Raw genomic sequence first — 23,201 nt, forward strand, 5'->3', positions numbered from 1 at the left:
CTAACTACACACATATACATATATTAAGCTAGTAACCAGGTGGAAACAATAGCTAATTACTGCATAATGTCGAGAGTAATAATATTTGGTATGAAATATGCGTTGCTTCATCATTCGGTACAAATAAATTCAAAAAGCGGGACGTTGTTGTACCTCATAACCTAGCCCAGTTTTGAAAGCGGGTGCACATGACATTAAGCATATGTATTGGGGATCATTAACTAGAGTGAAAGCAAAGGATTAAAAATTACATTTAATTAACTTTTTCGGGATTACAAATTTAAAAAAAAAAATATTGTTAGTCATTTTTTTTTCTTTTTTGCAATATTTGTAACTCTCCACATTCATAATTCTCACAGTATTTACACGGCAGTGTATTTTTCATTTTAAATTTTAACTAACGGTGTACGATTAAACAGAACATAGTTCAAGTATCAAGTCGTTCTACGACTAATTCTAATAATTGTTAATTTGCTTACATTCAGGAAATATAGAAATTAAAAAAATTGTTTAGTACCGTAGCTGGTACCAACAAGTTAGAACTACATTTCAATATACATAAGTATGTACATAGCATTAGCGGTATTAGTGCTGCATAATTTGTTATTTTATACACAAATAAGTACTAAAATCTCTATTATACATGAATAAGAACTTTGCATAAGAAATGAAATCCCTCTAAGATATATACGTTTGTTTAAGAAAGATTCTCTATGAGTTGTTTTGAACCAAAAATAAACTTTATTGTTGACAACCGCATAACAACAGAATTAACCAAACTTTTAGGTGATATTCATATTCATACACATGCATACTTACCGATGAGCGTATCCTGTACCGCTATTTTGTACTTTTTATATCATTGAGAATTTGCTTACGAAACAAACCAACAAAAAACTTGACGACGAACGAAATAATATAATAGCGTTAGTAATAAAAGTGTATCGATTTCAATTAAAAATATAAATTAGGATGGGATGAAACGTTAGTTTAAATACGATTAATAAAAAAGTTAGATGAAATTACAATTTCTGAGCATTCGACAGTTTCTGATTCATTACAGTTTATCATACATATACTTAATAACGAATTGACTGATTTACTAGTAAAAGTAATAAGCATAAGTGTTGTAAGAGAGTAGCATGTACTACAAACGACAAGCTGTATACATTAGTAGTTACAAGAATACATATATATAAAACATACAGTTTCCATTATACGAAATTCATACAAAATAGGTGTACCAATAACATATAATCACTGACTTGGCAAGCAAAAACCAGCTACTTCAATACGAAAATACATAGACTTAAGACAAGTTTGCATACTTCGACGCTTGCGTGCAACTGTTAAATCATAAGTTCCACTTCTAAATTGCAGAATACCAGCAAAGTGCTTGATTATTCAAAATATCATTATTTTTATACAATGAGTAGGGTACATTAAAATTGTCACGAAGTTTGTAACACCAAGGAAACGTTGGATACCTTTAAGATGTATATATCAGTGATGAGGATGACCAACTGTCCGTCTGTTTGTATATACGCGTGCCTAATCCTCTTCTCTCCAAGAAGTCATTTGCCTGAAACGCCAAATTGAATAATATCACATAGCTATCATACGAAGTGAACGATCAAAGTTTTAAAGTTCCCGCGAAAGTCGAGTCTACTTAACTGAAACGGAACCGAATCTGGCCAAGGAATTTCGAACCGGCAAGATTCTTGCAAATAACAGCGAAGAAAATCATACCCTTGTATGGACAAGTTTTTATTTGATAAGATATAATTACGCAATTTTCATGAATTATTGTCTAAAGTAACATTACAACCGCAGAAATTGTTCACCACTATAGCAGTTTTTGTATGGAAAACTTTCATTTCAAAATATGTTTGTTACAAAATTTTGTATAGATTGTTGTCAAAGACAATTCTACAGAAAATTTTCAGATCGCACCACATATAGCGTATAGATACTATTCAAAGTATCAATGCTTAGGAAAATCAACTAAAAACTTTTTCAAAGGGTATATAGCTTCGGTGTAACGGAAGTTAACGGGTTTCTCGTCTTTTTTTACATTAATTAAAAAAAAAATAGGCCGGTAATAAAAGCGCATGATACTTTATTAGTGAGTATAAAACATTTGAGGTACGATTTTTATGAATAAAAAATAAAAATATTCGTAAAAAAAATATTTGTGTAGAATTTGCTAAAGGCACAAATATATGCATTAACACATAGCTATGAGTATAATTAAACTAAAATGTAAAAGATAATTAAGTGTAATCAAAACGAAGCATTTCCCAAAAAAAAAAAGAGAGAAACAAATAAAATAATTACAACCAGCAACAACAAAAACAAGCCCACTTAAAAGTTCATAATATTTAAAAATAAGAAAAATATCAGTTTGCAAATTGTAAACCGTACATAACAGAGAAAATGTAAATTACAGCAACCACAAAAATCTCAAAAAAGTGAAGGTTAGCAATTTAGTTTTTAAAATTTATTTCGATTAGCATGACATATAGCCAGCCAAGTGTTGAAGTGTCGCGTGGCTTCAAGAGAACAACAGATGATGGTTGACAACGAAGCGTTCGTTCCATCTGTCCGTTTGTCGATGTTAAAGCCGACGTAGCTGAAATATTTAGCCATGGGCTCGTTGTTAACGTTGCCATTAACATCGACTATTCGCCTGCAAAAGATTAAAATAAAAGCCAATTAAAATAACAGTTAAGTGGATATAAGATTGATACCTATTATAATAACAATGCATACATACATATACATAAATGTACTTATAAAATGCAACAACATACTATGATAATTCATATTCTCTTTTAAATAAGAATTTCGACATTTTCGTACCAAAATTAGTTATTAAAATTTTACAACAACAAACACAAACAATATGAATGAAAATGGTGTTAATGATAAAAACAAGTGCAGTTCGTATATTAGTATCGGTAACAGTAAAACTGTTTGAAGGCAATTTAGCATAACTCATTACAATTTAAAAATTATGTACATACATACATACATAGGCATGTGTGTGTATTTTTAATCATATAATCGCTGGAGAACAACACGTTTTAAAAAATTTTATTTAATGGTATTTATTCTTCGTATTTGTTCGGCTTAAAGTACGCATACTTTTGTAAAAGTGAACATTAACTTAAAACACCAACCCACTAATTATTTTATGCGCAAACGAACACAGACAAACTACTGCTTTCAAAAAAGATTGAGCTAATATTTGTTAATTTTGGTTCTACATTATACGTACATACATATGTATGCTGTTGGATAATTAAGAGTTACTTCGTATATATGTAGACACACGTCAGTGATTTAAGATTAATGCACGAAATGCTTATATTTTCAATTGTATATAAATAATGTCATTGAATGCATTACTAATTTCGCAAGGATGTAAAAAGTCCACATATATAGTGCATATATTTACAATTAATGCCAACGCTGACGCCCAACAACCCACTTGCATTATTAATGCTTTTTGCTCTTTTTTGAGAAAAATGTATTTAATTTAAAGATTCGAGTAACAAATAAAATAATAATTTTTCACACTAAAAACTGAAGTAAAAACGTACATATATATACCCTACTTGTTTAATAAAAAGTAATTAAATACAAATCAGACATAAAGAACAACACTAAATTGATATTTTATTAAAATCTGATATTGGATAAATTTAGAATTTTTTTAAATTAAGATTTTCGAAATAAAAAATAATAATTCAAGTTATATTTAAATTTTTTTAATGCAGTATTTGCATTCCTGATCATTATTAATATTGTCGTAAAATGTTTTGATATTACTTATATATATACATAAAACAAACATGCAGCTGGAAGTTATTTTATAGGAAATTGTCAACACTTTCAATCTTTTCAAGAATTCACTGCTCTTAGAGAATTTAAAATTTATTTTGCTACCCTCTTCTGCAAGTATTAATCCACTTAGTAATACAAATGTGGAAGAGTGTATTAGGGCAAATACCGTTAAATTTTAGCCACAGCATTGCACCCGCCGGTCTTATAGGTAACTATTTCATATACTCACATAGCCATCAAGAGTTGTTGTACGTATTATGTATGTATGTGTATATCAAGCAAATTTAACATCGTTTCATCTTACAATTAAATATTATAGGTTATAATATGGTAGTGACTTCTAAAAGTATATATGCTTATGCTATAAGGGTTTAACTCTCTGTTTTCAACGAAGTGTTAGTAAAGATTGTTCCATCTTCTTCTTCATCTGCTTACATACATACATCTATAAATTAAATATTTTTAGTTTGAAAACTCGAATTGTGTTTGTCAGTTGATTACTTATAAATTTAATTAATTCTTAATTATAATATGAACACAGTGCCTAAGTAATCAAAATATCTATCAAGGACATTGTTACTAAATATAATAATTGAATTGTAAAAAGTTTTGACGTAATAGGAAAAAAGAGTGTTAAAAAATAAATGCAACAAGTGGTATGCAAAAACAAATTTTTTTATGATTTAAATCACAAATGATGAAAATGCGCTCTTTGAGTATTATATAATAAATCCGTATATAAATTCTGGTTACTTGAAATGATATAGTTTAATAATGACAAATGGCGGCATCTGAATATGTAATTGTTTAGCCACGATGAGTAAATAACGTTAGAATTCAAGAAAAAGAAAAAGAAAATTAAAAAAAGTAGTAAATAATATTCGCTGGCATGTATGTATGTGTAACCTCACTAAACATATAGTTCTGTTGATTACGTTTAAAGAAAAAATACAAAATAAACAATTTAGACAACATTAAAAAATAGAAAAAATAAAATAATAATAACGGTAAATAGAGTATGTGAAACTGGTAATGGTAATAGTAAAAATCATAAATACATTACAAATGATTATGTATGTCAGTGTATAGTTTAGTGATTGATTCGATATAAGCGTTTTGCAATTTGTAAACCCCAAGTCAGTTCAGAGAGTTACAACAACAACAACAGCAGTCACCGTAAATTTTACATGAGGGTTTTTTAAGATTTGAAGTGCAAGAAAAACACAAAATAGGAACAATAAATTCAAAAAAAAACCGACACGCTATTCAAAACGACTGCATGTGCACACATGTTACCATACATAAATAGATACATATGTATGTGTGTACATGTTTACAACTATAAGTATGTATCTTGTTACGTCTAAACCAATGTAGTGAGACCATATTTTTTTGTAAGCGTTGAGCCACAAATGTTTAAAAAAACTTTTTTATTAAGTACACTTACATACATACTTACTTACATACATATACAATATAAATTGTCTATAAAGGACGTTTTCATTTTATAATATTCACAAAGCAACTGTATTTACGTACATATTAATGTAGCAATATGAATTTTGTTCTTTAAAATAAATATATACAATACATTTTCAGCAATGCGTTTTCGCGTGAAGGGTGGTTTGATATACCAAATTTTAATATAACAATATAAATATGCATACACATTTATGTTCATACATTGAAATACAAAAGTTATATATAAATATATGATATACACTTGTGCTCACATAATTAAGTCACGCCAGTAACAGAACGAAAGTTTATTCAAAGCAACTTAATTTTACAAAAAATGGAAGAAATTTTTATTCAGTTCAAAACAGAATACTTATTTTTTATTTAACTTCTAAAATAATAAAAATATTGCGTTCATTCGCTTAGCCCATCCATGTTGTTGTGCTCATATAATTAAGTCACCTAAGAAAAATATAGTTATTCGAAGTATACGACATTTTTTTGCAGTTTTACCTTACCTAAGACTAATACTTAGTTGGATAACCTTTATTACGTAGCACCTCAGTACATCGCTTAGGCATTGTTTGGACTAAAGTAGCACATTGAGCGGGACTTATATTGTACCACTCTGCCTGTATTATTTCCTATAAAGAATCTTTGTTGCGAGGTTTTCGTGCAGCTAGCGCTCTTTTTATAATCCCCCATAGGTTTTCTATGCGGTTTAGGTCCGGACTTTGAGCTGGCCAATCCAGAATTTTAATATTTCGACTACATATCCAAGTTTTAACGAAGCAGTGTTTGGGGTCGTTATCGTGCTGGAAAATCCAAGCTAACGGTAAGTTGTCCACATAATCACCGTCTAAATTGTTCTCCAGTATTCCTTTGTACATTTCACCTGTCATTTTCCCGTCTATTTTAACAATCGGTCCAACGCCTGATGACGTGAAGAAACCCCACACCATCGCCGATGAACCGCCATGTTTCACGGTTTTTTTGTGTATTTGGGATTGAGTTCTTGCAAAGGGGGTCGTCTTACATATGGTTTCCCATCATTACCAAATACATTAAATTTGGATTCGTCACTAAAACCACCAAATTCCAAAATTTAGAGTCCTTCCAGAGATGGTCTTTAGCAAGCGCTTTTCGTTTTTCAATATTTTTTTTTGAAACGTTAGGTTTTCGACTTGCTAAACTCCCATTCAATGAATTTTCTTTTAGTCGTCTTCGTACAGTTTGCGCAGATATTTGTACGCCGTGGTATTCCTCTAATTGGGCCCTAATTTCTGTGGAGGTTAAAAATGGATCAGACTTACTTAGCCTTACTAAGGCCCTATTGTCAGAACGGGTGGTATTTCTTGGCTTTTTACGCGGTACATTTTCAAAAGTCTTATTTTTTTATAAAATTGTACTGCGTTATTAATTTTGCCTCGAGAAAATCCAAAAACATCTACAACTTCGGCAATATTTTGATATTTTTGAAAACATTCCCATATGACCCTTCTTYCGCTTGAAGTTGTGCTTTTATTCTTGCCGATGACGACGATGACTACAAATTTTGTTAAAAATAACTTAATYTAGTAAAAAAGAACAATATTGATGTAAATTGTGGCGAAAAAATTTTAATTTACCCGTTTCAAACAGAATGAATTAATTATGTGAGCACACTTTTATTGACAATAAATGGAAAATTCATTTAAACTCTCYCAAACGAAAATACTTGAATGCGCTGTAAATCGGTGGCGTTCCTAGAATAACGGAACTTTTTGCTCGCGCAATATTAGGGATGTTGCATAAAGAAATATACCTTGTTTTTTTACATGTTGTAAAAAAGTACTGAATGACTTAATTATATGAGCACAAGTGTATATTCTTATACATTATAGTGTTAGTTATTTTACAAGTTCGAGAGATCAGGTGAAGAAGGATCTGGCTGTACTTGGTAACTCGAATTGGCGCCAAATTGCCAAAAGAAGAATCATATTCTTTTTCAAAACCGAACCAACGTAATTTTAATTTAAAACCGAATATTGCCGTCGGTGTGAGACAATAGAGACATTGCTCCATCATTCCACAATGGTGTCGAATCGACAGTCATTCTAGTGAACTGCACAAGTTCCCAAGCGTGGAAAGACGAAAAAGTCATCTGGCAAAATTAAAACATCAATATTTTGGGATGCACGTGGTATAATATTCATCCATTGATTACTCAGCCCCTTCTATTCCACTATCCGAAATATTTGGCAATTGTATAATTTTTGACGAAGGATCAGTTTGAAATATACTTCATTGTTTCCGTTTAAATATTTGTCGCTAGAGAGCTCCGATAATAAACGCGTCCGATCGATTCGAAATTCAAAGCGCTATGGGGAGAACTGTGGCCTCCGTTATTTATAGGCGCGCTCCCACCACCCCGTCCAGCCAGTACTGCGGCAAACGCCACGACCCGCAATTTTTAAATCAGTAATATCTTCGGAAATATTCATTTAAATCATATGCTGTAAAGAGCTATATGGATCTACATATATTAAATCAACAATGTATTTAAGGTATTTAATTGGATAAGGATTAATACTGTATTGGTTGAAAATTCTTCGAAAATTAACCATTATACATATGTATGTCGTAAAAAAAATGTTATTGTGGGATATCCATAAGAGTTAGACATACGTATACCATACCGGAGTTTTGTGTAGACCTTTTCAATGTGTACACTATTTAGTACATTATTTTGACAAATCCCGTAGGGTTCAGCCTGCCAATGTAAGCAAATGTAATTATTTACGACACAACATTAGAAACCTCAAAAATAACAGTATTTCTCCACTGCTTAATGGATGTTAATTCACATATAAATCGTCCTCTTCAATCACTCTATCTATCTAAAAAACACCGCGTCAAAATCCATTGCGTAGTTCTAAATATTTAAGCATACAAAGGGACATAGGGACAGAGAAAGCGACTTTGTTTTATACTATGTCGTGATATGGGATTTTTTTTTAACTTTTGCAATGAATTCATTATCGAAATATAAGCGTATATTTTTATGGAAAATATCGCTTAGACTTTGTTTGTAAAGCAGAAAATTTTATATTAGAATATCGTCTTTTTTTAAGTTGTAGTATCTTATTTTTATGACAAAACATGAAACATCAACAGCGTTTGCGAAAAACATACATATACACATACACATACATATTTGCATAGTTTTCCAATTCTTTTTGCTACAAAATATATTCTAATGCTACCTTTCTTTAAATTTATACCAAACTAACAAATAATTTTTATTTTAATGTAGCTTACCTATACATACATACCTATGTACATACGTATTACTATATACAGCATAGGCCGTTACAATAAATGTTATACAAAAATGTTCTATTACTTATAGTTGCACAAAAATTGTTTGGCTTAATTATTTGCTTTTATTATACAATCTTATAGTATATGCAATTAATAATTATGTAACTGAGATATTTATTATATTCATTAAAAAAGTAATAATTTTCCAATTTCAAATTTTTGCAGTAAAATTAATTGTTTTTTACTCATGTTATACAGCATCAATATTAAAAAAAAAAAAAAAAAAAAAAAAAAAAAAAAAAAAAAAAAAAAGATGTTCTTAGTTCTTTAATTTTAAAATTTTATATTTTTTTGTTAAAGATCATAACTCAATCCATCGATTTATTTCAGTATTTCTTTTTATTTATCAATAATTTAATGTTTATAAGTATTAAATGTTTATATTTGTAATCAATCGGAGGGAAAATATTTTTGGCAGGTCAGCTATACCTCATAAGACTGTCGTTTCATAGTTGTAACCACAGTATATATATATACTGAGGTTGTAACGATCCAAATTTATATCCACCACCTATCGGTTAAATTACCGGTTAATTTCTTAACAACGCTACCAGAGTTCTGTTAAAACTTCTATGAGTTTCTTAACGCCCAATGGATAACTAAAAAAATGGATAAAATGTTTACACATCTTATGCTCTATATTCTGACTAATGTGAACGTGAATAAATATCTACATTACTTAATTCACCACCCAATACAAACCAGCACGTTACCAAATTGATGAGACTTTTGAAATCGTTGCCACCAGCATTCATTTTGTATACAAAGGAAAATATTTGGAATATTTATGAATAAAATAAATAGTTCACGTATGGATATAAAAGAAATAAATGTTAATGCCTTTCATACAATTTACTTTAAAATTAATATACGAAAATAAAATGTGTAATATGTACTTTAAAACCTTCATTAAATTAAATAACAATTCAGCATTTTATTGAATTATATATAATGAATAATTGAAACTTTCATAATTCGTCTAGGCGTTCTTTTTGTAAGTCGCTTTTATTAATAGTATGCATTACTTTTTGTAAAATAAATAAATAGAATAATATTTTTCCATCAAAAATTTAAAATTTAAAGTGACATTGCATAATGTGATATGGCAGCACTATAAATGTACAAGTTTTGCATCGACTTATATTTCTGCAAGCGGTCTTTTTTTGCAGGGACGATGTTCTGAAAATAATTTGGTGAGACTTCCTGAAAAATAATTAAAGATAGAGTTGTGGAGAAAAGTATAAAATATTTCTAATTATAACAGTGTAAAGCGGCGAAAATGGTAAGCAAATGTTTGTGGTTTGCGTAGGCGTTAGTTAATATTCTAACCCGTAATCGATTTTTCATTCACTTCATTTTCAATGGATTTTATACATTTTTTTTTAACACCAGTCAAAAAAAATGTCACGATACCCCAGCGACAGAAAGGTATATGTAGGTGATTTGGGCAATAGCGCCAGGAAAAACGATTTAGAATATGCGTTTGGCGCCTATGGAACTTTACGAAGTGTTTGGATTGCTCGCAACCCGCCAGGCTTTGCGTTTGTTGAATTCGAAAGCGCCCGTGATGCGGCAGATGCTGTGCGCGGATTAGATGGACGGACGGTTTGTGGTCGCCGTGCAAGGGTAGAATTATCTACAGGAAAGTTTGCCGGTGGTGGAAGCGGTCGAGGTGGTGATCGACGTGGTATGCGGGATCGTTCGCGTAGAAACAATTCAGATGATAACAAATGCTATGAATGTGGAGGAAGAGGTCATTATGCTAGAGAATGCCGACGTCGTGATAGTCGACGAGGCAGCCGCCGCCGGTAAGTGCTTGTTAATTATACAAAATATCGGTGCTTTTTATAAATGTTTGTGGTCGTATATGTATATTTCAAAATTTAACTTTTAAAGCTAAATTAATAATATGCATTAAGTAAGTCTTCTTTAATCGAAGGATTCATAAAGTTTGTTGGTAGATCCTTTACTAAGGTTTACTCTGATAGGCTTATATTATATAATTTTTGGAATGGAATTGACATTTTACAGATATACTGTTAATGAGTAATTAAAAATTATCTTTCTTCAATATTTAAGTTTAGAACTTTTTTGGAGAATGATATGTTTTACCGATAAGACTTAATAGTTTAGTTTCACTTGTGTGTGTTTATTTCATTTCACATAAACAATAACCTTCATTGAATTAAACAAATCTAACTTTTCATTCGGTACTTTCTTTTCTATAAACAAATATGATATATAATTATATGTTCTTTTATTTGCTTACATATAATTTGATAAGGATTATTTGGCTGTAGCTTTCAGTTACTCAGTCACCATATAATTGTTGTCTTAAAGGTTAACTAATATCTGTTTGGGTGGTAAGGTTCAAGTTGGTCATCTAAGAGAGAACGTGCTGTGTCGATGTGGCCGAGCCATAGTAGTATTAGATGATTGGGAGTTTTATATTATATTTTTGAAGCCTTGATAATATTTTTGTCGGTTTCTATTGATGCAATACATATGTAACTATATGTTCCAGATAATATTCGGGGTTTCTTGTAACTCACATAAACCACAAATGTATGACGGCTGTGTGTACATATGGTACTTTAAAAATCTGTCGAGATTACATAGCTCTGCAAAAACATTTTTTGCCCTTATCTTATTTATAAGATAATTGTCTATATAATATCTACAATTACAATCTTCTGCCTGTTTTACTCAATGGAAGCTTAACTTTCGTTTCAAAAGTAATTCGCATGTTCTACTCAGGTGGTGATGCCACCAAATAACCAGATATAGACACTGTCTACCAATGGACGCGAATAAGAGAGCGAAACACCTAGATCAAAGTATTCTTAATTAAAATTAATCCTGTGATTCAGTACGTAATCAAGTTAGGAATGATAAAACAATTTGCTAAAGCGTTGGAGGTGAAAGAATATTGTGGGCTCTTTGTTGGTCCTCAAATATGGCAATTAATTATATCCCTCATTATATTTATCAAAGTTATGTCTTTTCCTAGGTAACCATAAAACACCCAATTATGAAAAAATTGTCTAAAATATGCTGACAAACTTTAATATTTAAATAATATTATAAATAATTTAGATTTTATTCGCAATCATTTGGATACATTTCCGGATAAATTAGATGTTATGGTGAGAAACAAAGTTAGAAAGTATCAAGGATTTTTGACATTTTTAACTAGAATATTACAGAGGAAGAAATTATAAAAGTCGTTTAATTAATATTATATATATATTACGTTTTCGACATTTTAGATATATTTTCGATATTTGTTGTTGTTGTAAGGGCAGAATTCTGCCGAGTTGACAGTCCTTGGCCGGATAAAACTCCGGGTCCGTTCCGGTTTTCGTAGACCCGACTCTCGTGGGAACGGGTTTTCGACATTTGTCTCTCACTTTGCTTCGATGCAACCCAATTTTTCAAAACTAAACTGTTGTTTAATTTTTGTAATGTAAAATGAAAATAAAGATTTAAAACACACAATAGCAAATCTTACAAAATGATTGATAGTGTCATGAATTGTAAGCAAAATCCAAAACCAATCTTACATCTAGGGCAACAAAATTACAACAGACCAGCGTTATCAGAAAATAGATTTTAGAAAATATGTACATATATCATCCATACAATCAAGCAATTACCTTGTTTATTTATTTTTGTATTTAGATTTAAATAAATAACATAAATTTTTTAATTTTATATTAATAGTAAATAAGAAACAAGGGACTTAACTATACATATATGTTTGAATATCTGCGGTTGTCTAAATATTCAAAAAAACGACTCCGTTCATCATAAAACGTGTCCTTTTTATATTAGTAAACCACACAATAGTTTAACTTTATTTAAAAAAAACGCTTTTGATAAAGTGTTAGTTTTTTTTTTAATATCCAGATAAGAAACTATAATGTTGGCATATAATATCCCTGAAGTAATTTCGAAGAATGGTGCCGCGTTGATAGTTCTTGGCCGGATAGTAATCCGGGTGTATTCCGGTTCTTTAGGCCCGGACGTCATGAGAACATTTACTACAATAACAAGAACGGTTAAATCAAATTAATCTTATGTTCATTAATTGTGATAAATGTAGTCTACTATGAAAAATTGGTGATATCAATCTGACGGCTTGTCTGCATGCCATACGTTGTTTTCAAAATTGAGGGTGACTAAAATCAAGAAGTAAACTAATTTTCACCTTAATAGCTAAAACTAAGAAATATAAACAGTTTTTAATTTTTACTATGTTCGGGTTTTCATGAATTTTTTTACAACTACAACAGTGAAAATATGAAGTGTATGTCTGCTATAAAATATAAAATAAAATAAATTATATTAACTTTAGTAGAGTTATCTGATTTCGGAAATATGCTTTAATTACTATAGTAATTAATAAGTTCGTGCTCAAAATAATACATCGATTTCGCGGTCATCTAATTATATTTACTTACCGATAATTGTGAATATATAGTGCTTGTGAATTGTGAATGACTTACGAAAAAGTCGCTAGGAGTGCTGTGATCGCAATGGCGCAATCACACGTGTTTTCCACGAGTGTCGTTTCTTCTTTCATTTTGATTTTTCGTCGGTGTCATTCGGAGTGTGGAATTTACTGTGGCAAAGTTTAAAGTGTATAAAGCATTTTAAATTAGTGGAAACATTTTTGTTACATGGACTGGTATATGACAGTAAAAAATGTTTGTTTTATATGAAACGCCGGCAGGTTACGCAATTTTTAAGTTATTAGATGAAAAGAAACTTTCCGAAGTAGATAACCTATATCTGGAGTTTCAAACGCCTGAAAAAGCCAATAAATTGCTGAAATTGAAACATTTTGAAAAATTCAATGATACCACAGAAGCATTGGCAGCTGCCACGGCTGCAGTGGAGGGCAAAATGTCTAAACCACTTAAAAAGACATTGAAAAAATTATTTAGCGACGAAGTACAATCATCTTTATTGGTCGCAGATGCTAAATTGGGTAATGCCATCAAAGACAAATTAGCTGTACCATGTGTCTATAATACTGGTGTGCAAGAATTAATGCGATGCATACGTCAACAAGCTGATAGTTTGCTGAGCGGGCTACCAAAACGCGAGATGACAGCTATGGCACTAGGCTTAGCGCACTCCTTGTCTCGCTATAAATTGAAGTTTTCACCTGATAAAATCGACACAATGATTGTGCAAGCTCAATGTCTACTCGATGATTTGGATAAAGAGTTAAATAATTATATGATGCGTGCACGTGAATGGTACGGTTGGCATTTTCCAGAACTTGGAAAGCTTATTACTGACAATATTGCATTTGTGAAAACTATTAAATTAGTAGGCACTCGCGAAAATATGGCTATTACCGACCTTTCTGATATTCTACCAGAGGAAGTAGAAGAGAAGGTAAAGGAAGCTGCCGAAATTTCTATGGGAACTGAAATATCTGAAGAAGATATTATAAATATACAATGCCTGTGCGATGAAATTCTTTCGATTAATGAATATAGAACGCATCTTTACGATTACTTGAAGACGCGTATGATGGCTATGGCACCTAATTTAACAGTGCTTGTTGGTGAAACTGTAGGAGCACGTTTAATCGCACACGCTGGATCGCTCATTAATCTGGCGAAACATCCATCTTCCACTGTACAAATTTTGGGTGCGGAAAAAGCGCTATTCCGTGCGCTGAAAACTAAAAAAGATACACCAAAATACGGTTTAATTTTCCATGCTCAACTGGTGGGACAGGCCAGTTTAAAAAACAAAGGTAAAATGTCTAGATCACTTGCTGCAAAGGCATCTCTTGCCACACGCGTTGACGCTTTTGGGGAAGAGGCAAGTTGTGAACTTGGAGCGACACATAAAGTAAAACTGGAAGCTCGTCTCCGATTACTGGAAGAAGGCAACATTCGAAAATTATCGGGAACCGGCAAAGCTAAAGCTAAATTCGAAAAATATCAAGCTAAGAGGTATTATTTATAAGGCATTACATTTTGTAAAATAATTTTTGCACTTTAATGATGATATAAAAAAGGTTTCGCATGTATCTGATCACATGATATGACGATAAACCTTGGCTGTCTGATGGTGCAACTGAATTATTTTGCAAATATGTTTTTTTTATTGTTAAATGAATATCGTTTTTAATGTATGTATGTTTTTTTTTTCATTTTAGCGAGGTGTTTACTTACCAACCTGAAGCTGATAGCACATTGTCAGTCAAAAAGCGTAAGCATTCGGAATCATCCCCTGCTGAAGTTAAAGATGAATCAATAGCAGAAGCTGAACAGGTGGCTAATGATGAAAAAGCGTCTGCAGTAGAAAAGAAAAAGAAAAAGAAGAAGAAGAATAAAAGTCAAGATCAAGAGCAAACAGAGGCTCCTCCTGCAAAAAAGAAAGCTAAAACTAAGGAAGCGGACTTTGATTAGCTTTATTGATCGTAGTGTTAATTTATAGGTTAAAAATTTAGATGTACAAAGTGTTTGTTTATAAGCATACATTAAGGCTCGTTCACAACAAATGTTCCCTACGAACACATTGGTATCTTAACGCTCCCTTTATACCCGTACACCTGGTATATAAGTACAGATAATGATTTTGATGAGTAATTATAGATGTACAATAAAATGTATTTTACTTGATTTTCTAAACAAAGCAGGGGTAGTTTGGTGAATTTTTTTTATTGGGTAAATACTTGGAGAATTCCGACTATTCCTTGATGCGTGCATATTTATAATATTATATTAAGAGAATATATTAGTTTGTCAAAAAAGTCTTGCGGTATTTTCGCTAGTTTTAGCTGAGAGCGCGTAGTTCTAGTTTTATTCGTCTAATCGGGTTATGCTATACCTTTTTGGAAAGCTCATTTCACGCGCTAACACTTGGTTTATTGAATACGGCATATTTTACAGTACTTCTACGATAAAGGCAAAAATGCATCTCAAGCTCTCTCTTGTGCAGTTTATGGACCCGATACAGTTTCCATTTCCACCGCACAACGATGGTTTCAACGTTTTCATTCTGGTGTAGAGCTGGTCGAAGATGCGCCGCGCTCCGGAAGGCCTACCGTCGAAAATTGAATTGGTCGAAAGAGACCGGCATAGTAGCATCCGTAGCATCGGTCAAGAGCTGGGCATGAGTCATCAAAAAAAATTTTATGAACAATTGAAAATTCAATGAAAATGCCGCAAGACTTTTTTGACAACCTATTATATGTCCCAAAAGATATTCTGGTATTTTTTGAGAGTATTTAAGAAACTATCAGAAATTGAAGTTAAAACTAACTTAAGGGATAATTGAATAGTAAATTTTACTAATCGTAGCAGTAATTTACGTTCACAAACTTTTTTTTTTTTTTTTATTATTTTTGAAAGCAATTTGCTATACGTACATTCGTATTTACAGTATCGCGCCAACCCATTAGAAACAGGGACTATTATTCATATAGTTTTGCGTTTAGAGTCAAATAAACCAAAAGTTATTACGATATGTGAATGCCATTTTTTGTATAATATTTATTTGAAATATCATCTTTTTAAAAAATTGAGAAAAACTTAAATTTTTTGTAGTATTTGGTTGGCAAACCTTTGTTTTTATAACAACCTTCACTATTTAAGGCATACTATTCAAACAAATATAATTTTTAAATCTGGATCATTTAGGCACACATCCTTTATGTTTTCTTTGAGTGGGGTTATTGTGGGATTTTTTCGGGAATATACCTTCGATTTAAGGAACGTTCAACATTTTTCGGTGGGGCTTAGTCCGGTTGAATTGCCCGCCTAAGGCAACATATTGATATCAAAGTTGTGTTGGTGTGGCAAGGGACCTCAGCATGCGTATAAGTGTACTGGGCTGCTGAAGGGTTCAGTGTTGCCAAATATGGTACAAAATCATCTTCAAGTACATTGTTGTACTGCTCACTAGTCATCGTTCCCTCAACAAAATAAATTGGTCCAGGACCTTCAACCAATATGCAGCTCTAAATAATTACATTGGGGGCATATTTTACCGTTTTTTGAATGCAATTCTCCACATAACGTTCACAATAGAATGGTTTCTGTCACTGCTTCTAGCCGACCTTCGTCGCTAAAGTTAATCTTTGTTAAGGAGAAAGTCATATTAAATAGCAGCATAACTTTGAATGGGGGACTTTCGGGGGATTTTCATAACTTTTTATGTTTACCTTGTTTCAATCCACCTTTGTGTAGTTCTGATGAAGTTTACCACTCTATGAATTTTCTTTCGCTGGGTCAATTTTGATTTCTTTGCTGTACGGCGGTTTTTATATTTTTTTCTGAAACGATGCGTTCAACTTTTCTTTGCGATATTTTTTTATGAACATCATTTAGCTTCTTTTAAATTTCTCTAGCTGTTTTGCTGCGCAATTACAAAGTGAACCTCATTACTTTACGTCGAATGTGTTTAGATATTTTCCCATTTTGGGCAGCATTTTGCCACATACTTGTGCGACCAACGGTGCAATATTTGAATGTGTGCAAAATTTTCGGTACTCTAGGAACAGTAACTGTACTCATTCCATTTTTTTTTTCTTTATTATTTTTCTCTAGGATGTACTTGTATCTTTTAAAAGTGCAGCAATAGCACTTTGGGTTTTCTTGTCCGATTTTTTACCTATTTCCGAAACCGTACATTTTTTATTGCTTATATTATAATGCTTCAGAAAACTTAAAAAAAATACTTACCTAATAAATAAAACCTTCCGCTAAGAAACTCAATTTATCTCTGATGAATCAGAAATCACAAATACTAACTCCAAGTGAATTAAATATTTCAATATAATTTCGTATTTAAGTCCCGCTAATTGCAACGTCACATTTTTTTATTATTTGACTGTTTCTAATGGGTTGGCGGGGTACTGTATATCTATATTATAGTACCACAGATGAAGACAATATTCTCAGTGCGGTTGCGGCTTTCACCGGAGCTGAAAAATGTGGAATTGTAGATTAGGTAGGCCTTTTATGGAAAGAACCCAGTATCACAAACCTGCTTAGGTGCTACATTTATGTTTCCGATGTTTCACCAGGATCTTTAAGAGAATGGGATCCAAGGAGTTTTAACTTTGTTCTGACATATGTTCGAGGAAGAATCTTACCGCGGTCGTACAGTGTGCTGTTAGAACTCGTACAACCATTGAAAAGTAGACTTACACTGAGTACCTTGCAAATGCACGGCTGCTAGTAGTTGACAAATGCAAAGGTCAGCTGGTCTGAGAAACAGTAGTGAATCGCAAGAATCTGACGAAGATCTACCCATTTCCATTCCGCAATTAGTGTCTTTGAAGTACCTGTCTTAGCAAGTTTATCAGCCTCGAGTCTGAGTCTGATTGAACTAATGTTGTTGTAGTAGTAGCGGCTAAAATATCGCTGAAATAGTAGTTGGCCTGCTAGAAATAAATGTTCGTTCTGGTTGCATAGAATATTTGAAATATTCATTTAAAGCTTTGGAATGTTCTAGATTTAATTTTTTTATATTGCACATTATGTATAGTATGTCCCTTAAAGTAAGCTATATAGATGCCATCTATTTTTAGTACCGAATGATAGTAGGGTGATTAAAAATCATAATACTCTAAGCGAAAGATTATATTCGTTGCAAATGGTAATTATGTAACGGGTTTTTCAGTAGCTACGCTACAAAAAGGGCAGTAAACCACGCCGTATTATTTTTTTTTTCCACTCTTTCGACATTTCTCTTTAGTAAGGTTTGCCATTTCATCATGGAAAGATGCTACCATCCAACACGAGTCGATATTATTATTATTTACTACCGAAATCCAATGTCAGTGGCCTCAACTTTAAGAGCCGGTTTTTCAATAATGCCGATACAAAAGATTTTTTTTTAATTAAACAAAAACGGGTTGGGACATCAATGAAATTCTTTATTCCTGTGAAAGTATATTTGTAGGTACTGTATGAGTCACCATTGCATCATGAAAATATTACGGTTTGGTGCGCTTTATGTGCCGGCGGCGTTATTGGGCCGTACGTCGTTCGTGATGATCAAGACAGGCACGTTACTGTGAATAGGAATCGCTACCGCTCAATGATAACCGAATATTTTCAGACCGAATTGGATGATATGGACTTGGACAATATGTGGTTACAACAGGGTGGCGCCACAAGCCAAACAGCGAATGTCACAATCGACTTATTGGAAACCTAGTTAAGTGAACGATTTACAGATTTCACGAAATTGCCCAGTCAATTGGTCGCGTCGGTAGTGCGATTTGACGCCGTTAGGTGACGATGATGCACTTCATACTAATATCGAACGTGAAATTGCAGCAGTAGCGACCGATTTATGTTTGAAAACTGTCAAAAATTGGATTCAACGTCTGGACTTCGGCAACCGTGCCCTTGGTGGCCATGTAAAAGAAGTCGAATTCAATACATAATGGCATCGAATTTACTTTCACAGGAATAAAGAATTTCGTTGATATCGCAATTCGCTTTCGCTTTACTGCAATTTTCGATAAATGTGGCGAGAGAATAATTTTGTTTAAATGTGTAGCTAATTATAAGCTAAACTATTTTTATTTCTTACTCATTAACCTATTTTGGGATATCTTATATAATTTCAGAAGCAATTCACGGAGTCGATCTCGCAGTGCTTCTCGCAATCATAGATCACGTTCGCGAAGTGCTGCTTCGGCAAGCCGATCACGCAGTCGGAGCCGTTCAGTTTCGGCGAATAAAAGTTCACGCAAATCACGAGATGTCGCCTACAATAGTAAGTCACGTGAGAATGGTCGCAGCACGACAGAGAATGGTAGCACATACCATCGATATAGTGAGGATGAACGTAATGGTGGCACCGGTGGTGCCTCACCATCGCCAAAACGGCGTTACGATGACTCCGTATCACCGTCACCAAGACGTAACATACCGACAAAACGTAATCGACGAGGCGATTCGACACCATCACGATCTAGCTCTCGCAGAGATTAGCAGACATCAGTTGTAGCAGTAACAGTAAAAACAATTAATAGGCAGTGAGCAGCATACACACAAGCTCGGTCGCAGTGCATGAATATAAAGTTTTACTCCTCTCCTTCATTTCAATCAAATCGCTATTAAAATCCAAATAGTTACAAAACGAATTCCTAAAATTCGATTATTATGCAGTGTGTCGTTTTAAGTAGACGAAGAGTGTTTAAACTTTTTATGAATAACTTGTAAACTAAAAAGACTTCTGAGATTACATTAAATGGATAAATTCATTCATTTATTGTTATGGAGGCATAAATTAATGTATTTACCACAAATGAACAACAATAACAAAGTCTGAAAACATCTAAAAACAGCGAAAAAACAAAAGAGCTCACACAACATACATACATACATACTACATACTTTTGTATTTTTTATTTTTAATATTTTATAAGCTACTCAATTTAAGCAGTAGATTTATTGAATAGGTTAAACTAAATTTAAGCTCATTTCGATTGAATGCACATTAGAGCCGAAACGCTACCACTGTTTACTACAAACATACAAACATGTGATGCGCCAAATATTTCATAATTGCATTTTGTACAAAAATTGATTTGTCATAATTTCGCCTAAAATTTTCAATAAACGCTGCACAAATTGGTTGCTAAAAAGTGCAAGAGTACAATTTACAAACCACGAGTTTTTTTTGCTTAAATCTTTTATATTGGAAAATTATTGAGAAAATATCTAAAATTTGGTTCAATAAAGTATGAGTAACCATACCATTATTTAGCCAAAACTAAAGTACACAACTGGCTAATCTACACTGTTACGTCGACAGCTAATTTAAAATATTTTATTATTTTAAAAAATAATTAACGATTAAGTCAAGGTAAATTAAATACGTAGTCAATTTAAATTCATATAGAGAGCATACAATTTAATTTTCGCACTGTAAGTTTTTGTTCAATCTTTTTCATCTTACATTTACATTTAACGACACAATCACTTAGTACAGCGTAAATATTTCAAATATATATATTTTGTTCAATTATGCCAATAACTTGCTAAAACAAATAGCTTTCACCTTGCGGCGTATTGTTTATACAAGTATAGAGTTATTTCCAATATCATCAACAATGCTAATAAATGTAGTATATGTTAGCAAACATTTGGAATAAGAAAACTGTATTTTATTTTTAATTACTCAGAACAACAAATACAATTTTTTGGTGTTCTAATAAATTTAAATTAGTAATTTACATATAGACGATTTTTTTAAATTTTCAGAAATTGTTGTCATTCCTGCATATGAATGATGGCCAGGCAAATTGTCTACGTGGTAAGCAACTAGCTGCCGAACACACACTAATAAACTACATAAGGAGATCAAAAAGGACTCCCCGCCATTTTATAAGTTTAATGTACATCTCTCATAAGCTACTAAAGCACACAACAACCAAATTTGCTAAGAAAATACAACTAGACAACAACTATAACAACCAAATATTATAAGAACTCCTACGGACAGTGTGAAAATAGATGAAATCAGACTAAAAGCGCAATAAATCAATAACAAAATACGCCAAAGACATTAAATTAACGATGGCCGTGGCACTTTTCATGAAGTCACATTCCTCGGGACCTTACCGACCGATTTCTACTAAATTTGATACGTGACATTATTCTCACATTCTTATAAACTTCCAGGATATTTCAATGAAAATTACAGAACGTGTTTTACTCATAAAAGTATACATTTGTACTTAAAATAGATACAATAGAAAAAAAAACTGGACATAACCCACATATTATATAGTAAATATTATAAAGATTGTATGGGAGGTACTTACATAATTGGAACCCAGGGAATATTTTTTTAGTATGTGATCATAGTTTATAGATAAAAGCGGGTCAATACCACTCCAACTCCCATATACTACGTATAATGATTTTCGTTTTTCTGACAAATCTAATGCGGAATTTTTCGGCCGGTGAATGAGTTATAGTATATTTAAATTGTTTGCAACATAGCCCGTTTTACTTGTCATTATTCTTTTACAAGTATATTATTATATAAACTATTTATTTATTATAAAAGATTTTGTAATTTATCATCCACATGTGCTTCATAATTATTTTTACCCTGCATGAAATATTTAGAGTGAGAAATGATAGGGGTCGCATTTATAATCAATCTCACGTCAATCGTGAGAACACTTGACAACAGTGTTTGGGCAATCTTTAGAAGATTCTGCGTCGTCGGCGACGAATCTTGGATTCAAGGAAACATGATACGGGCAAAATAGTGGATTTCATTCCGCAATCCTGATTCGAAGATGACCTATTAGGCGAAAAGGTAATGACCACCGTTTTCTGAAATTTAAAATGTTAATTTAATAGGTAAACTCGACGCTGGATCGCAAAATTTTTTGCCTCATGATAATCCACCGTTTTGAAATTGGTAGGCTACGAGCCTGTAGTTCGTTGTGTCTAAAGTTTGTTCGGTGAATTGTGCAATGTTGTCAACGTACTTAAGGAATGCTATCATAGTTGGGTTAAGTGTATTGAGAGACTAAGTTGAGAAATTAATATCCATTTTTCCTTCCTCCTCGTGTATATGGTACAATATGATTCCCTTATTTGCGCACGTTTTACTATCAGTGAGATCCCTGCTCGGAGTAACCTACTACAGGCCGCTGACCTTGATAAGATATATCGCAGGTTTTGAGGTTTGATGTATTAGAATAATTTAGTTTAATTCCAAAAATGAAGACCAGTGTGATTCAGAGTTGAATATGGATTGAACACCAAAAAGTAAAAAACTTTGCCTAGTACATTGCCGTAGTTATGAAAGTCGAACGTTGAGAGGCTCGATTTGATAAATACAGACAGATTGTGGGAGAAACCATCGAATAACATTAGAGGCATTAATATGGAAAACCTACGATAATGGATTTTTATGAGTGAGTTAGTTAACAATATGGTGTATAGTACATAATTCACGAGTTTTTATAAACCAAACAGCTTTGCGGGCGATGAGTGTCCCATTGCTCTTTTGTCTTGAAGCTTCGAACAGGTATTGAAATGTTGGACAGCAAATGAGTTATTCTACATGAAGATTATGTCGGAATAAGCCATTTTTAATGAAAAAGTTTTTTTTTAACCTAGAACCGGGTGATTTAAGCTTGCAGAAGGAAATGAATAAGTGAATTTAATGATCATCTTCAACTGACTTCAAGAACCAGAGGTATTTGTTTTTTCTTGATGCCTTCAATATAGTTTTTTATATAATTGATAATACACACAAGAGTTTAGCTGCTACCTTTTTACTTTCTTTCTTCAACACTTTTTAATTGCACTTGAGTGCCATCCAAATAAATAAAAACGTGAACATATTTCTGAATAATTAAATTTTATTGTATTTTTTAAACGATTGTACGTATGCAAATATTTAAAACCAGAAAGTAAGGAAGCGCTTGAAGGGTTTTTAACACTTTAGCATATATATTTTGTTGTTTTAAATTACTTAAATTCGTGAGAATTTCCATAAAAATTTCAATA

General features: G+C 32.3%; 2 protein-coding genes across 2 annotated transcripts; both read left to right on the forward strand.

Moving 5' to 3' along the window:
• The first annotated feature begins 9,779 nt into the window (after positions 1-9,779).
• LOC108965957 (serine/arginine-rich splicing factor 3) lies at positions 9,780-20,333 on the forward strand. Its single transcript, XM_018928644.1, has 3 exons — positions 9,780-9,952; positions 10,063-10,478; positions 19,286-20,333. Exons 1-3 carry the CDS (start codon positions 9,950-9,952, stop codon positions 19,650-19,652), a joined length of 786 nt encoding a protein of 261 aa, XP_018784189.1. The 5' UTR covers positions 9,780-9,949; the 3' UTR covers positions 19,653-20,333.
• On the forward strand, positions 13,230-15,333 carry LOC108965956 (nucleolar protein 58). The gene is made up of 2 exons (XM_018928643.1): positions 13,230-14,648; positions 14,855-15,333. Exons 1-2 carry the CDS (start codon positions 13,378-13,380, stop codon positions 15,105-15,107), a joined length of 1,524 nt encoding a protein of 507 aa, XP_018784188.1. The 5' UTR covers positions 13,230-13,377; the 3' UTR covers positions 15,108-15,333.
• Positions 20,334-23,201: the final 2,868 nt, after the last annotated feature.

Source organism: Bactrocera latifrons, unplaced genomic scaffold (genome assembly GCF_001853355.1).
Source record: "Bactrocera latifrons isolate USDA-ARS-PBARC rearing strain unplaced genomic scaffold, ASM185335v1 scaffold_151, whole genome shotgun sequence".
Lineage (NCBI taxonomy): Eukaryota > Metazoa > Arthropoda > Insecta > Diptera > Tephritidae > Bactrocera > Bactrocera latifrons.